An 18331-nucleotide genomic window follows, 5' to 3' on the forward strand; every position below is an offset into this window, starting at 1 on the left:
AACCTCTTCCTAAAAGACGTCGTAACAATCTGGTTGTTTGGATTTTGGATCATTGGGATTTTTGGAATTACTTTGAATATGGGAACTTTTTTTTAAGCCAAATACATAATCACTGGAGTACTTGGACTATAAAATGATTATAGATAATTGGACTTTTTACTATGGGATGTAAAGTAAGATTCATATAATTTTACACACTAAGTTGTGGGAAAGCAGGACAATTAGAGAATTCATGCAGCTTCCAGTGGTTTTGAATATAATCTCAGGCTACACTGAGCTCTTGGATCTTCACAGACCCTCCTTAGTGGCTAACACCCTTCCAGTATCTATAGAATCATGAGTCTTTGACCATAGCCTATCCTCAAGGTCACAGTCACTGGTGGCACCAGGTCTGCTTCTAACTTGTCACTTCATTTGACGGTTAAAGGGATGTAACACTCATCAGTGCAGACATGTCACCTGAAGAGTGTTTTTCTCACTTCCATAATGCACAGGTCACCATTTATTTAAAATAACTCTAATGAATAGATACAGAATGAAAATAACAAGAAAACTACTATGTTATCGGATGGCATGGTTAAAAATATTTCACTCCCATAAGGACATATCAATTTTTCTTAATTTTTAAACCTTCAAAATTTTGAAATTATAGTTGTAAAGATGAGCACTTATATTTGGAGTAAAATACTTGTATTTTTTTAAGATGAAAATAACTTGATTGATTTTTCTGAGTAAATTTCCAAAGAAAATTATTAGTTCTTAAAGTATTCAGTATTCTCAGAGCTGGATCTCCCACAGTTGGCTTAATGTGACTTGTAAGCATCTCCCAGAGTACTCAGACAGGCTTAACTTTGATTCTTCTTCTGAGCATTTGTAATTCTTTGGGGTTCTTTTTCTTGGAATTAGAAATGCTTAAGGGTTCTGTTTAAAGATCAAATTAAAAAAGATGAATTGTCTCGCTTGGAACAAGAACATATGCAAAGTGCCATTGAACATATAGCTCAGGTATAATATTCTCAAAGTGAAGCTTTCTTAATTTTTTAAAGTTTAATATTTAAACTAGAAAGTTGATTTATGTTAATGGAGTGAAGCATATTCCGAGCAGTGTAGAGTAGAATTTGTGCATTATCTATACTTTATACTTACATCCAGTGTGATACTGTAATAAATTAAGTGATTTGCATATTAATCCTATTATTCTAAGATAAACCTACACATTGAAGTTTGGCTAGGTGATAGCAGTAAATTTTTTAAGTCAAGGCCCTGAACAAAGTATTAGTTTCTTCTGAGGCCCAGGAGAAAAATAGGACACTAAACAACACTATATTAGAAATCAATTTATGGGATATGGAAAGTCATGGAGGATGAAGAACTAGAGCATCTAATTACGTTCTTTTGTGATTCTAATACTCATCACCGTATACAGACTTGCACTAGGCATTCTAACCTTATATGTGCAGCCCTGCTGTCAACACACCGAGCCAATAACTGTCCCCTTTACATCTATTCAGGACAGCTAGGATTTTGCCTAAGAGACTTGGCAGATTTTCTGCTCTGAGTTCATGTAAGAAAAGCTATCTTATATAGCCAGTGTAGCAGGTGTTATAAGTTATTAGTCACTGGTGACTTCTGGTAAGCTTGATTGGACAGAAACCACTGGCAGTCAAGATGAGTAAATTGGATGATCTAATTTCCGTGAGAACTAAATCACTTAATGCATAAGATCACACATGTGCTTGCACATATGCACACATGCATGCACACACATATGCTCACAACATCTTTTTGGTATGTGGTGGGAAAATGCGGTGAGGATTTGGACCCTGGGAGCAAAACCTGCCCACCGTGTTACCGTCAAACATAACACTCAAAGCATGCTTGTGTTCATTACTAGAGTGTTTCAAACAAAAACTTACCTCATTCTCTATTTCACTTTTGTATGCCATGTATCAGATATGTTTTTTGAGAAGTGGGGATATTTTTAAAAAACAGAAATAATTATTTTCTAGTCATCTTAATCCTAATAATGTGATAGGAAAAGTTCAATAAATATGGAGCCTAATTTATGCTAAAACCAATCTTCTGTCTGCTTAATTACCTACAGTTTATCCCTAAAATGTTTATTTTCCTAAGAAAACTTTCACACACACAAAAAAATCTGTTTCTCACAGAGTAGGAATGCAGTAAATGATAGCCATCATTATTGTGCCATTCAGATATTGACTAACCAGAGTTTGATTGCCTATGTTTGAATCCCAGCTCAAATCCTCAGTCTATAATTTTAGGGCATATCTCTTGGTTTCTTCCAAGTTTTTTCTTTTTTAAAATGGGCATTATATTGTATCCACTTCTAGTTTTGCCTTAAGGATTAAGTGAGATTATTCATAAAAGTGACAGCTCAGTGCCTGATCTATAAATAAATACAGTAGTGTCCGCTTATCAGCGGTCAACTGCAATCTGGAAGCAGATGGTCCTCCTTCTGACAAATGATCAGAAGGTCAGTAGTATCCTAATGCTACGTCACAATGCCTATGTCATTCAACTCACTTCATCTCATCATGTAGGCATTTTATCATCTCATAACATCACAAGAAAAAGGGCAAATACAGTACAGTAAGATATTTTGAGAGAGACCCTATTCACATAACTTTTGTTACAGTACATTATAATTATTCTATTTTTAGTTATTGTTGTTAATCTCTTACTGTGTCTAATTTATAAATTAAACTTTGTCACAGATATGTATGTATAGGAAAAAACCACAGTATATATAGGATTTGGTACTATCTGTGGTTTTAGGTCTTGGAAGGTATTCCCTGTAGATAAGGATGGGACTACTGTATTTGATAAATAGATATAATTTTAAAAGAAAACACTTTGATGATTCAGTTATTCTAAACTCAGGCTTACTATGAAACTAAATTAGAACTCATTTGAGGGAATTTATATTATTTATTCAAAATATATTTGGTGGAAAATGTTAAAAGTCATACATATCTTAGATAATTTTGACCTCTAAAAACAAAGTAATATTTGCATTTTAGCAAACCAATTAATTTTCTATATAACTATATATATATATATGAGTATAAACTCTTACAATATTAATAATAGCAGCCATTTACTCTATCATTATCATGTGCTAAACACTGTCCACAGACTTCTTTACGTCATTTTATTTATTTCTGATAGTATCTCTGAGGTAAGATTTACTATCACCACTATTTCATAGATTAAGAAACTAAGATAGAATAAAAACTTCCCCAAAGTTTCATAGGTAACAGAGGGTAGGGTCAGGATTTGAATCTTACCCATATTAGTTCATAGCTCTGGCACCTTTACTTCATCTGGATATAGTTTCTCAAGTATCCAGATTTCCTTTGTACAGGCAGTTTATTAGATCTTAAATTTGTTTGCCTACTGCCTAGAGAGGGAACTGTACAGAGGGTTTCCTAAATTCTGCTGCAGGGGAGGCTGTGTTCCTTCTTAAATCCATGGACCCCCTTTTAAAGTCTACCCAACTATAGAGGTTCTGACTCCCCCACCCTCAGAAAATTGTGTCCGCCAATTAAAAATCTTCATCATATGTTTTTCTCACCATATGAAAGTATTTTGTCTCGCTTTATCTTCCAAAATAAGTATTATGAAAACAACATGATTCTGTTTGGTTTCCAAATTCAAAAGTATATTTGAAATAAGCTTTTAAAATTCCCATACCTGGACTGTCTGGAGATCCTTATCTGTCCACCTCCCGGTGGCCAATCATGGTCACACCCTCCAGATTACCTTACCTCAGCACCTAACCTAGAAAATTCTCTTTATATTTTCTATAGAATATGCTTTCAATATATAAATGTATAATTTTATGTATAAGTATATATAAGAATACTTATTATATATCTAATTTAAGTATATATATAACTGTATATTCTTTTGGTCAAATATATATATATACATACTTTTGTTGTATATTCATTTGGTAAAAAACCAAAGTGTTTAACTTAGCGCCATGAGTTTATTAAAAAAAAAAAATATGAACTTCCAGAGGTAAAAAGCCATATGCATTAAAGCACTTAAGAAGTGTATCTGATAACGTGATGAGAGAGTTGCCAAGTGGCCTGACTTAAAACCAGCCGGGCTAACCGTGCTCACGCCGAGGCGCTTTGTGCGACAGCTCTTTCACCACACGCTCTGAAGCCCCCAGTCTCTGCAGCAGGGCAAGACTGAACTGGGCACATCCATTGTTCCCTGTCCGCCTTTGTATTTCTTTTCAGTTGGAAAATGAAATGACTGTGATCTCTGAATCTCGATTTTCCCCTGAAAAAGACATTTTACGAGAAGACTGCCGCTTCAGGAAATAAAGGCAGATGTGTTACAGTTTATGAAAGTGCAGACAAGGCCGGTAGCTGTTATGAATTATAATGAACTCTGAGACAGCCCTGGTCCAGATGTAGCAGTAATGCCTTAGAGACTCAGAAACTTATAGGCATTTATTGAAAAAGATAGAGAATTTTTAAGTGATTTGGCTTTCCATCTATATTATCTAGTGTCACCTCATTTTCCATTGAGATTCAGAATTAGTATTAATTTCAGAGGTCTTCCCAAGTTTAAAAAAAAGTTAAAATACCTATTTGTATGCGACAATTTATTGTAGGAATTGAAGTACTAAATGAGAAGAACAAAAGAAAGGGCAGTTCCCCTTTATTCTAACAATGGGCTCTATCCTTCCTATGAACTTGTCAAGGTTTACAAAACAAGTATGAGCTTTGTGTTAGAGGAAATGCTTCTTAAACAGAGAGTCATCTGTATACTTCCATATTTCAGAAAATTCTGCAGTGAAAAAAGATAGTCAAATCTGGACATAGGCTTGAACTTTTTATTATAACCACTATTCATAGGGGAAATGACCACAAAGAAAACAGTTTTGTCAACCTACTGTTGGCTTCACTTTAACTAGAGTTCCAAGAATGATACTTGGATTATCAGTGAGAAAATTACTGCCTTTACATGGAGTAAGCCTCATTTAATTTTCTCATTTATGAACACTATTTTCATACAATATAACAGTAAAATAAGCAGAAACATGAGGACAGAGGGTAACAGAAGGATAGGAAAAAGAAAAAGAAACTTGCTCACTCTGCAGTTGATTTTATTTCTTAATGGTTTCTTATTCCCTTCTAATGCCTTCCACGCACACCCCAAGTAGAGCAGTTGGCAGAGAACACAACAGATGGATGACAGGCTCAACACATGTAGTGGATCTGGCACCCAGGCACTTGACTTTTATTTGCTAAACGGTTAGCCAGATTTCGAGAACTTAGTCTGCTAATGTTCTGTTTGGTTTAATGCACTATGAGAATCTAGCACATAAGTAGTAAAATGTTGCCATAAAAAAGATCACACACTCTCTGCTTCTTTGCATAGTTTAGTGGCTATTTTATCCTTGGTGTAGATTGCTGAGATACTCCAGAGTACATTTACGGTGTTACTGGTATTCGATAAAAAGACATCTACAATTTCAGATATTAGAGTTTTCTAAAAGCGACTCTGTGTAAAGGAGATTTTAGCTATCCAAGTGAGAGACAGACATAGCCAGTGTAGGGTACTGAATGAAACTGTTAGCTACTGCATAGAAGATTCGAGAGCATGATCATACATGATTGGTACTTTTCTTCCCTCTCACCATCCTACATTTTCACAGATTACTGAATTCAAAGCTCAAGAAAAATTGCATCTTTTCCGTAAAGTCTCCTTGGCACCGGATGGGTTAATAGCCCCTTCTCTCTGCTCCCACAGTACTTTATTTACATTATCCACATAGTTTGTGTCTTTGTCTCCGCTGTGAGCTCCAGGAGAACAAAGTCTTGTTCCTGTAACCCCAGAACCTGACCCAGCATTTGGCACCCGACTGATTCTGGATAAGTGTTTGTTGAGTTATTCAGAACTCAAGTGGACTTAGCCCCAGGCCAGTAGAGAAAAGAAATTGAAGATGATTGTTTAGAACAGTGCTGAGCAGGAATTGGAAGAGGCAGTGATGCATCAGTGCAAGTCTTCTGTACTTTCTGCAAAAGCATGCTTCAGGGAAATAGGAGGGCAGGAGAATCTCTTATCTACCTAGCAAAGCTTACAGATACTGCTTCCTAGAGGGAAATCTAATAGAGAGAGGTGTGTGCAGCTCCAGAATTTGCTTCCCGTTTTCTCATGGAGAAACTATGCTCTTTCTTCTCTCTCAAGCATAAATCTTCAGGTTATCACGCTCTCTCTTTTTCCAAATTAGGTTTGAAAAAAAATCTCCTGACTTTCTGACAACGTTACTAAGGCATGTTCTTTCTCCATATCTTCACAACCATTTACCTCAGGGCTAAAGATAAACAACCTATGACTTGAGTGCACTAAAGCTCCAGTAGAAGTAATTGATACAGAGTAGAGCTATAAATTACTCCTCAGGATGAATACTTTGGACAGGAAATAGTTTGCACTTACTGGTATCTCACTGTCCTCAATTCGGAGCTTACTGATGACACTGTCCTTCTCTTTATACCTTACATCACCTTACATCATCTTTCACTTGTTAGAATACTTGATTCAGATGCCAGTTACTATACTTCGGATATTTCAGGAGATGATTCACGTTAAATGTCTTCTATTTCCCTAGTACTTTAATGAAGCTTCAAGCTTACTTAAAGACTATCTTAGAGCTAGTCTCACAATATAGTGAAAAGCCAAAACACTTGTTCTTGACAACTCCACTTGAAAAAAAATCCTCATAAGTACCTAGGAGCACAGGTTTTTAATGGGCTCTACCACACTGACCAAGGCTCGGTTTCCTAAATATGTTATATATGGAAAGAATTGTTTACCTGTCTGAATAATTTCAAAATTATTTGTTTTCTTGTTTTTTAATTTGAATAACTCGGTATAATTTTCATTCAATTAATTTGTAAAAGGATTGTAAGATATATTGCCTTGAAAGGAAAACTTAATGGTTGTAGTTGACTACAAGCTCAATGTATACATAAGCAATTTAGCTTTAAAAAAGCAAGTTGTATTAATAGAAGTACTGGATAGTGTCCGAACAAGATGTGTGTGTGTGTGTGTGTGTGTGTGTGTGTCTTTGTGTGTATGACATTTCTGTTCTCTATTCTGTGTGGTGAGACCATTTCTGGAGTGATGTGCTGAATTCTGAGTGCCGCATTTTAAAAGACATATTGTGTGACCAGTGTGTGCCCAGAAAACTGTGACTAACATATTAAGGGACTCCAGACTATCATTGAAAAATTATTGATTTGCTGAATAGGCTTGATATTGACACAGAGGGATGTCATATATAAGGCCCATAAGATATTTTTCCTTTGTGAAATAAGACTAATGGGTAGAAATTTGGGGAAGGTTAATTTGAGTTCCGAAAGCATTGTTGCAGTATCCACTTGCAGTATCCAATTTGAATTGTTTTGTTCTGCTCTCCAAAATACAAATTAAACAGCAAAAGTGCCTGACTTTAAGAAGCTTTCAGTAGAGTCAGTACCTCAACAAATTCTTTTTTTTAATTTTATTATGTTATGTTAGTCACCATACAGTACATCATTAGTTTTTGATGTAGTATTCCATGATTTGTTGTTTGCGTATAACACAACAAATTCTTTAATGGAGATGGTGGATATCAATGTATGAATTTATTCTTGTCCCTGTATTTAAGACTACCCATCCTGCTTTTCTAGGTATGTGCACTTGCATATTCTTGTGTACCCACACACACAGGTGCACTCACGTTGGTAGTTTTTGAGACAGTAGATGTTGGATTCAGCTACTGCTAACTCCCCATATTTATATTATTATGATTAAGACATGTATCGACCATATATTACTTTGGTGGGCTAGTTTTCCCTTCTTTGAACTGACCCATAAGAATAAGTAATAATAAGTAACAAGCTCATTCATCTTATGATTAAGAATATTATAAGTTTGCCTTATCCTGAACATTAATATGATAATGTAAATCCATGTGTTTGCTGCATTAAGGATCCAACAAATACAAAGAATTTGAAAAGTTTGAAGTTTTAAACCCTATGCAGTGTATACTTTGTAACTTGACAATTTATTTCTTGGAATGAAGTCCAAGAAAATAGGAGGAAAAAATACTCCTCCCTGAAACAAAAGGACTTAGATTGGATGACTGAAAAAAAAATAGGAGGTATCTATTTTATTTCTTGAAGTATTTAGTTGAGTGGCAACAATTTAAGAACCATAAAAATTCAATTTCTGAAGATTCCGTCCTGAGTAAAGCAGACCTGTAGTCAGAAATGTAGAAGTCAAGTTAGCGATACACAAAATCAAAATCAGATTTATTTTCAGCTCTCTTTTGTTGGTTTTCATGCTAGAATTCTGGCATTCCATTTCAGATGTTTTTTCCAGCTAGTGCACTCAACATTCAATTTAAGTAAATCTTCTCTTAATAAATATGAGTTAATTAGTGGGAAAACACTGATATATTTCCAAATATATCAGTTCCTGGAAAATGTGCTGTAAAATGAAATGATAGGCCAAATTAAATTTTTAAATATGGAAGCAGTGTTATATAGTAGGATTTCAGACTTTTTAATCAGAGGGTGAATGCCTAATTTTTTAAACCAAAAACATCACTGCAACATAGTATATAAATTTCTATTTTCTGGGCTTAGGTGTAGTTATTAGCAAATTTTCATTTACCTGTTTAATCTGCCTTTCTTTGCTCGGTCTCATTGGGACTAGGTTTGGAAACATAGCCCTGGGGAATGTGATTTCTTATCAAATGTCCAGACAACATGTATTTCCTGCATAATAAGAAAAGACATAGAGTCCACTGTCAAAGGAATCAGGAAAACTAATAATTTATTTTTTATGCCTAGCTGTGCTTACTTCAGGGAAATGTGCAGTGATAAAAAGGAGGTAAAATGAAATCCTTTGATCAGTTTTTCAGAAAGCCACCAGCTGGCCCTAAATCACACCTAAGTTTTTTCCAAAAGCTTCTCAAAGAGGTTGCTTTGATTTCTGGAAAGTGTGCTTTAGATGGCTCTGTGAAGTCGGAGATGGGTGATGCATTACAGTGTAATAACACGGCAATGGTACTATCAGCCACAATGTTAAATTTGGCCCCACTTGGTATTACACATATTCATTCATTTGTTCTTCTGTAGCTTGCATTTGTAACAGGAAAAGGACACAGTTCCTTTGATGGGAAAACCCATAACAGAAAGTATATGCCTGAGAAACAAGCTTGGAATGTTATGGTAGCTGTGGGAAATATTGATTGTACTTTTCTCTCAATAATGGGCTAAAATATTGATCAGAAGCCAAAGAAGCTTATTTCTTTTTTGTGCTGGGACTGGGAGGAAGGAAAAACAGCAAGAGTTCAGAAAAAGCAGCTAATGTCTGCCCATCCAGTAATTTTAGATAGGCCATTTATTTGCTAGGTAGAATTCCATTTGACCTCAAGCTGCATTAGGTTTTGGATAAAGTCCTGACGGAAATGTCATTATCCATAAATCTTTTAAACAAAAGTTTGCTCTTTAAGGCTATTTTCTTCTTTAGTTTTATGCTACTTAACAAATCTGTTTGTTTGTTTTTGAGATAGGGACAAAACAAATATGCTAATTTATCCCTTAGGAACTAGAAAAATGACAAATGGTTTAAGATTGTTAAAAATTGTTAAGTAGGACATCTCCGATCACTTCAAGAAAATCAATGAGAAAAAAAATAAAAAAGGGTTCTGAATACCAGTGTTGCCAACTTTAAGCTTCAATAGTGTCTACTCAGAATCTCAAAATCTTCCCCCTGCTGGTGTGTGAAGCTAACTTTTTCCTGTGAGAGTAATCAGTGGTGTCCACTGGCTATCTGGAGTTTAGGATTATGTTTACAAAACCAATTCCTAGTCATGAAAGAATGGGGACAATTAACACTGGCCATAGGAAAATATCACATTTTAATTGCAATAATCATTAAACCTGTGTCCATTAAAGAGAGAAAAACAGCCTTAATATCACAGCTTTAGAGATTTTTGGTACACAATTAATGGTGCTTCTGGGTATAACCCTAACCTGACATGTGCCAGAAGTGGGGCTTGAGGTGCCAGAATTTGAAGCACATAGTACATAGGAGTGGGCTGTCAGCAAAGAAAATGAGAAAGAGATACCATCACTATTTTTTTCCCCCAAAAGTATTTTCGGCCGTGTATACTGTATCAGTGTACTTTACTGGATTACATGCCATATCTTGTTATCTTGTGTAACTTGTAATGTGATATAAAACATTATATTAGACCAACCGATGAAAATAATTCTGCTCCTTATGAACAAGTGGACATACTTCTGTGATGAGTAACAGAAGCTCAGTTTCCACAGAATGTTCCCGAGCATCAAATACTTAATGTGCTTTTACTATCACTTTATCAAATGAAATGGGAAGTTTCTCGTATATTTGTGTAATGCCTGGGGTCTAGAACTATAACAGTTTTTTATTTTTATTTTTTAAATTTTTTTTAAAGATTTCATTTATTTATTTGACAGAGAGAGAGACTCACACACAGCGAGAGAAGCAACACAAGCAGGGGCAGAAGGAGAGGGAGAAGCAGGCTTCCCGTGGAGCAGGGAGCCCGATGTGGGGCTCGATCCCAGGACTCTGGGATCATGACCTGAGCCGAAGACACATACTTAACCGACTGAGTCACCCGGGCGCCCCATAACAGTTTTTTAAATAATAGAAATATATTTATTACATAGATAAGTATATTATACTTTATTGATGCTTCAACACTTAATTCCACTTAACAAAATTTTGCCTTTAGTGTTTATTACATTCTATGATGATAGCAGTTATACTGTGGAAAAACTTAGATTATTTATTTATTTATTTATTTTTAAAGATTTTATTTGTTTATTTGACAGAGACACAGCGAGAGAGGGAACACAAGCAGGGGGAGAGGGAGAGGGAGAAGCAGGCTTCCCGCCGAGCAGGGAGCCCGATGCTGGGCTCGATCCCAGGACCCTGGGATCATCACCTGTGCCAAAGGCAGACGCTTAACGACTGAGCCACCCAGGTGCCCCAAAACTTAGATAATTTAATCTAAGAACAGCTTTAGTCTTTAAAATAATATGTGTGTCTGTATATAATGGTATAACTATTAAAAATGATTAAATTGTTCAAAAATGTTTTAATTAATGAAATAATAATGCTCTATTTAGATTTAGACAGAATATATTATTGCTATTTTAAAGTTTGAAGATGCGATTTTTTTCTTCATATATTTGAATTTTACTTAAAAATTCTAAAAACTGGTATCTAACTTCATTCTAGGTAATGCTTAAAAATTGTCTTATAAATTATTTGTTTTCTAGAAATAAAACAGATCAACGGAATTGTTAATTTATTTTGAACTGTCTAAACCTGGAAACTCAGGAGCCAAAGTCAGTTCCTATAAGCAGCAAAATTCCTAAGGTTCCATTGAGAATATGCACATCCTCCCAGGAATATCTCATTTTAGCTGGTGTGCTGTTTACAAAGCAGTCTTGTCAAAGAAATGACCCATGAATTCCAGTAATGGAAACTGATAAGCATCTGCTGAAAACCTTTTTACCCAAGACAGGAATCAGATGAATGGAAAGAACTAAAAATTCTTGTAAGCAGTTGTTTCAAGTAAAATGGTATTGGGTACGTCTTCGATTTAAAGGCAATTAACAGATATGAGCAGATGTATATATATGAGCATGTTTACATACATATCTGTGTGTCTATCACTATAATAGACATGATATATATTTCTAATAGATATATAGATATATCCAGTTGTTAGATGAGGTCACTTATGAGCCAGAAATCTTTTCCATGAGACAGTGGAGGGAGGTGTTTGTGTGCACAGAGCTGAAGTGTATGTGTTCAAATTCCATTTCTATCTCCTACTGTGTAATCATCTTTTGTAAGATGATCATAACAGTATCTACCCAAGAGGTTTGTTGTGAGAATAGTGCCTGGCCCATAGAAAACCAATGCCAGACTCTAATATCATGTCCAGAGATTTGAAAGAGAAAATTAAATAAGGGATATTAAATAGCATGTGGGCCATGGAGTTAGAGAGACCTCAGTTCAAATCTTAGGTGGTACCACAAGATGGGTGACCCTGAACATTACTCAGAGACTCTGTTTTCTTTCTTTCCTTCCTTCCTTCCTTCGATTTATTTATTTGAAAGAGAGGGAGACAGAGGGCACATAAATGGGTGGGGGGCAGATGAAGAGAATCTTCAAGCAGACTCCCCGTGGAGCACGTTGCGGGGCTGGATCTCATGACCCATGTGATCACAACCTGAACTGAAACCAGGAGTCAGACACTTAACCCACTGAGCCACCCCGCACCCCATAGACTCTGTTTTCTTATTTTGTAAAACTGAAGTACCAATCCTATAGTTGTAAGATAAGGAAGGATAGATAGAAAGCCCCTGAATGTGCTAGACGTTCAGTATTAGGTTACCTTTCCCCATAACACTAGAACTAGTTCTTAAAGACTGTAAAAATTTTTTTAAAGATTTTATTTGTTTACTTGAGAGATAAAGAGAGAAAGAGAACGAGGGAGAGAGCATGAGCTAGGGGAGGGGTGAAGGAGAGGGAGAAGCAGATTCCCCACTGAGCAGGGAACCCCTCGTGGGACTCAATCCCAAGGCCCCAGGATCATGACCTGAGCCGAAGACACTTAAACAACTGAGCCACCCAGGAGCCCAACTGCAAAAATTTCTTTATTCATTTATTTTTTATGGCTAATAAAACTTATTCTCTGTACTTCTCTTAGGGTGAAAATGGTTTACATGGAGCTCCAGGCTTAGCTGGTCAAAAGGTAAAGAGTTTTTGAATGTTTTATATAAGTTAAGAATTTAACATCTTAAAAAATTGAATTTACACATAATATGGTGAAGATTCAGAAAATTAATTTGATGAAACTGAATTCCCTGGAAGGCTCTTAGAAAGCCACTAATTGGTCTTTCCAAAGAGAACCCATGGAAATAATCCCTTCTCAAAGGAATCAGGATAGGAGAAAGCTTTATCAGAGAGCTTTAGCAACATGCTTCTCCAGAGAAGTCAATGATGATGCTTTCTGGGGGCTGTGGGAGTGTCCAGAGCTGCTCTGGACATATATTCATTGCTACTAGAGTCTAAAATGAAGAGTGGAACAATTTTTACTGCCTTTGACTGTATTTGGTTCTTTCTTATTTATCTTCCTTTTTGTATATCCCAGATCAACTAAACATAATAGTTAGTCATATAAAATATTAAATATTACAAAGATGCTACAACTAACCTCTTCAAAAAATCTTTGTCAGAATAACAAATTTGTAATAAATAAAAATGTTTGTATTGACTGGGCTACTTCTTTCTGTGCCTAGTATCTTTCTCTTTACCAAAGTGAACTTGATTTGTACCCATTTAATTGTCCCAGGGCTGCTTTCTCCTCCTAGGAAGGAGTATGACCAGCATTGCTGGACACACAGAGTCTGGTTTATTCCAGTTTCCTGGAAGGTTTGGGGAGCCACTTCAGGTGGAGCCAGCTGTCATGATACCACCCAGATAATCCTACCACAGGGGAGAGCATTACTGATGCAATATTAGAGGCCCACCTAGGCCAACCCTATCATCTCTATGCTCTGGAAGTTTTCGAGGTCTTAGCAACAAGATGTCAGAAGTTACTATTACATCTAGGTTTTTCTCTGTAGCTAAAAATTACCATTAAAAAAGATATGCATTTATTGATAGTTACAGCTTTTGAAAAATCTTCCCTTACTTGGCTTGATGAAGAAAATAAGACTGAACTGGCAGTGATGAAATGGCAAGGCTCTGAATTTCTTCACAGCAGCTCTAGACAAAACCCATTGATACAGCATGTGCTGCATCTGTGAGTTGAGTTGCAAGCCAAGGGATATGCAGATTTATCTGCTGGGAAATAGTTTTGGACTTTCCAGCAGCTGTTTGTGGTGGCTGCATCATGCTGACATTGTGGCTGATGTACTGGGGATATTTAGCAGCTTCAATGTCAGCTTGGATTAACAGATCAAGCTAAAGTCCATATTTTAGGAAAAATGGTAGAATAAAGATAGACCATGCATTCAGTGGCAAATATACCCAAATACTAACCTATTGTCTTTCCCAGTACCTTTCTTAAGGGCAGATGAAGAAATAATAATTTAATCATGTGTGTATGTGTGCGTATACTTATACAGATATACAGATATTTGATTATATATGATTTCTAATATATACTCAGAGATTATACTTACAGTAAAAAGTGGGCACTCCTTTTCTAACACATGAATTTTAATTGTATCAAGTGTCACCTTGTTGCAGCATTACAGGAAAAAAACGTAGATAGGAAACCCTTCATCCCTTGTCTCCGTGCACTTGGGAAACGTTTATTGAGTGCATCTTGTGGGGGGGAAGGGTGAGGATGACCCATCTCCAGCACTCATTGGCTGGCTATGTTGTCTTGAGTGCCTGACCTATATTTGGCATTCAGTGAATATTTGTTCGAATGTATGAATCAAACATCAGTACTATAAATATCTGTGCAGAATTCAGTGGGAAAATAAGCTTGGCAGATCGGAGAGGGTTTTAGCTGAGAACAGGGGACTTAGACCTTTTGGAATAATGATGATGGTTGAAAGCCAGCAGGGCTACCACCACCAGTCCCCTTTCTGTGACTGAGAGGCAGGAGATCTGGGTGGTAAAGAGCATGGATGGCTCTGATGTCAGAGCTGGAGCCGGGACTTGGGGTTCAAGACTGAACTCATTCATCACACAGCTCTCATTGGAACGGTATTCCACAGAAGTCAGCTTGAGAGGGCTGTTCTATGGGATCTAGTGAAGTCAATAGTAATAGTAATAATTAAAAGTAATAATAAAAAAGTAATAAATATAAATCAATAATAAAAAGTAAGAGTAATAATGGCTAACTTATTTGGTGCCAGGCACTATGCTAATGCATTCAATTCTCAAAAAGTCTATGAGAAAGGTACAGTATATGGAGCAATGCAGGTGTATGGAGATTACGTGGCATTGAAAGCACTGTTGTGAAGCTATAGCTTGTACCCTTTAATATTTAGGAATATTTAAATTTCATCCAAGTTAATATTGGTTTAAAGTTTACATATTAGAAATGGCTTTTATTTATAATTATTGATTTTTGTTACTGGAAACATTATCATTATTATTGTAATAATTGTGTGTGTTAAAAGTGGAGTTCCTGTTACCATATATATCATATTCCTCTTCTACAGGGAGAGCAAGGTTTTGAAGGCAGCAAAGGAGAAATTGGTGAAAAGGTAAATATCTCTCTTGATGTATGCATCGGTAAAAATACATTGTGTTCATGAAAATATTTCAAAGTGGAATATTTAACCTCTCTTGTGCTTTCCATAGAAACAATTCTAATTTTTTTAGAAAGAAACTTAAAATATTTACTTCACTTAAGTTAGACGTAATATATTGATGATTGTCAGAAATCTTTCTAAGCTTGTTTGGATGGTAGTTCTATCTAGATATTTCTCGCTAAATGCATTCCATTGATATATAAATGATTCAAACATTGAGCATTATATTTGTGTGCTAAAACATCACTGATGCACTGAGTGTCCAAGTCTTTTAAATAAACCGTTTTGTTTCCATGTACACCTCGTGTATCAGTGGAATTTTTTCTGAGAAGATAAATAAGAACTATACTAGGGTCAAACAGAGAAGAGATGTGAAAATAGAATAGTTTGAAAGAGTTAAAATAAAGGGATGGTTTAATAGGGAGGGCAGGCAAGGTGTAGGAAAAACCACAGGATTGTGCAACATCCCAGATTGAGTTATAGTGAACTCCTTAAACTCCACAAGGTTACCAGACTCAGAGGCAGAGAAAACTGTGGATACGGATCCAGACTGGTGCTAAGGGAAGCAGTCAACCCAATATTCAAGCAATCTTTGTTTTAAAAATTTGGGGCGCCTGGGTGGCTCAGTCATTAAGTGTCTGCCTCCGGCTCAGGTCATGATCCCAGGGTCCTGGGATCAAGCCCCACATCGGGCTCCCTGCTCTGCAGGAAGCCTGCTTCTCCCTCTCCCACTCCCCCTGCTTGTGTTCCCTCTCTTGCTGTCTCTCTCTCTGTCAAATAAATAAATAAAATCTTTAAAAAAATAAAAATAAAAAATTTATAGTCTTCTACTGAACGTACAGAGAATGAGTGCCTTAGTCATCCAAAATTTCCATTCAATCATTTGAATCCTTCTGCATTTCATAAGTCCAGTTTTATTTTTAAATAGAACAAAAACAGCACCATTCCTTTGTTTCACAAAATGTCTTGTAATTGGACAGCCACAAGAAGGGAAGGGGGAGAGATAATCTCAAATTAGACAGTCTTGCCTGTATTTAGATTTCTGGGCCGTGATCAGTTATTTGCTTCTTTAATCAGTATTTTAGACAGAATGAGCATCTATAATAATTATGACAAATTATACATGTTGTAAGCTACTTGCTAATTACTTTTCCTCACAGAACTGTGAGGAAGAAAAAAGGATAGTTATATAGTAATCATATAATTGAGGAGAATTCCATTAAATTATGACTATATTTTAAAAGTGGATCTCTCTTTTTAGCGATTTTTTGAGTATTTTTGCTTTAGAATGACAGTCATTGCCTTTAAATAAATGTCTTATTTATACATTTCCTGTTTTATTAATGGGACTTTACCTGTAGGAATAAGTGAGAATAAGCAAGGAAACATAAATTCTCTGTAATTTAAAGTCACCATCTCACTAAAATCTTAGTGGTTATTTTGATATTTTATATACATAGATGGTATCACTCAGTAATAGATTCTCACAGGCTATGAAGTATAGAAAAATATTCCATATATTTGACTTCAAAGATTTCCCTTCTAATTCCTCATACTTATTAACAATTGCTTTCAAATAGTCAATTTCACCATGAGGTGAAACTATTTATGGAGAATGATAGAGATAACAGGAAGAAATAAAGCATCAAATAGAAAAGACAATACCTTGAATGAGAATTATAATTCAAACAGTTTATAGCCAAATGTAAAATTCACATAGTAACCCTTATAATAAAAATATATTCTGCTTTAATTATTACTTACCAAATAGCAAATGTTTGTGTTTTTTCAGTGTTCCATGCTACATATTCTGATCTATGACCACATGTATTTTACCATAAGATAAATAATTAATGCCATCGTTTTGCTTCTAGATTAGAAACTGTATTTCTAAATTAACTAAATAAGAAAAGTATGTGAAGCACTCATTTCTATGTGACACAAGCATGAGATTCTTGCACTGCTCACAGCATAATTTGTTTTCTGAACAAAGACTATCTATTTTTAATTTTTTTATTAAAGTATTTGTGGGGCATCCCAAAATTGGATGGGAGCAGGCAGTGCAGGCAGTGAAAGAATTCACCCAATGCAGAACAAAAGAGAGAGAAGTTTATTGAATACACTGCAAGGGAGCTGTAGGCAGAACAACAAAGGAGAGACTATCTGCCACGAGGTGGTAGTGAGGGGTTACAATTATAGGGCAGAATAAGGGAGTATGAGGACATATGGAATTTCCCCTTTTTTGGTAATCTTAGGGACTGCGCCTAGTTGCAAGCAGCCCATTGGTCAGTTAGAGACTATGGCTTAATGAGCCTGTTTGCTTCAGCTCAGTAGTGACAGTGGGGCCTTTTGCCTTGCTCAGGTTTCCATTACTTGAGCCTGTTGCCTAAAAGCAGCCTCTACAGTGTAGTTGACACACGATGTTACATTAGTTTCAGGTGTACAACATAGAGATTCGACAAGTCTATGCATTATGCTGTGCTCACCACAAGTGTAGCTACTATCCATACAACACTATTATTAAACCACTGACTATATTCCCCATGCTGTACCTTTCATCCCCCTGATGTATTCATCCCATAACTGGAAGCCAGTACCTCCCACTCCCCTTCACCCATTTTGCCCATTCCCCCACCTGCTAAAAGACAATTTAATTTGATTTTCAATTCTTTGTGGAAGACTGAGTATATAATTACAATAAGATCTACCTTTCCTCTTTAAATGCCTTATTGTGGCCTTTACTGTATTTAAAATTTGACTGCTTTGAATGATACAACTCACTTTTTGCATAACAAAAGAATTCAGGGAGTTGTTATTGTTCAGAGATGTCATACCTACCAAAGGCACATGGCTACCAGTTGAACAAGAAAACACATATCAACTGTCAAAGAGATGGTCTTTGGATATCTTCATAGTGATGATACCACTATGTGGTATCCTATAATCCAGTA

At 35.9% G+C, this 18331-nt stretch overlaps 1 protein-coding gene across 1 annotated transcript in view; it reads left to right on the forward strand.

Moving 5' to 3' along the window:
• COL19A1 (collagen type XIX alpha 1 chain) overlaps nucleotides 1–18331 on the forward strand; it is a 321531-nt gene that overhangs the window by 74242 nt on the left and 228958 nt on the right. The window contains exons 11-12 of the mRNA XM_073905265.1: nucleotides 12812–12856; nucleotides 15288–15332. Coding sequence (XP_073761366.1) covers nucleotides 12812–12856; nucleotides 15288–15332 — 90 coding nt within the window. The remainder of the gene's footprint in view (nucleotides 1–12811; nucleotides 12857–15287; nucleotides 15333–18331) is intronic.

Source organism: Callorhinus ursinus, unplaced genomic scaffold (genome assembly GCF_003265705.2).
Source record: "Callorhinus ursinus isolate GAN/ISIS: 27379988/994484 unplaced genomic scaffold, GSC_fseal_2.0 scaffold22, whole genome shotgun sequence".
Lineage (NCBI taxonomy): Eukaryota > Metazoa > Chordata > Mammalia > Carnivora > Otariidae > Callorhinus > Callorhinus ursinus.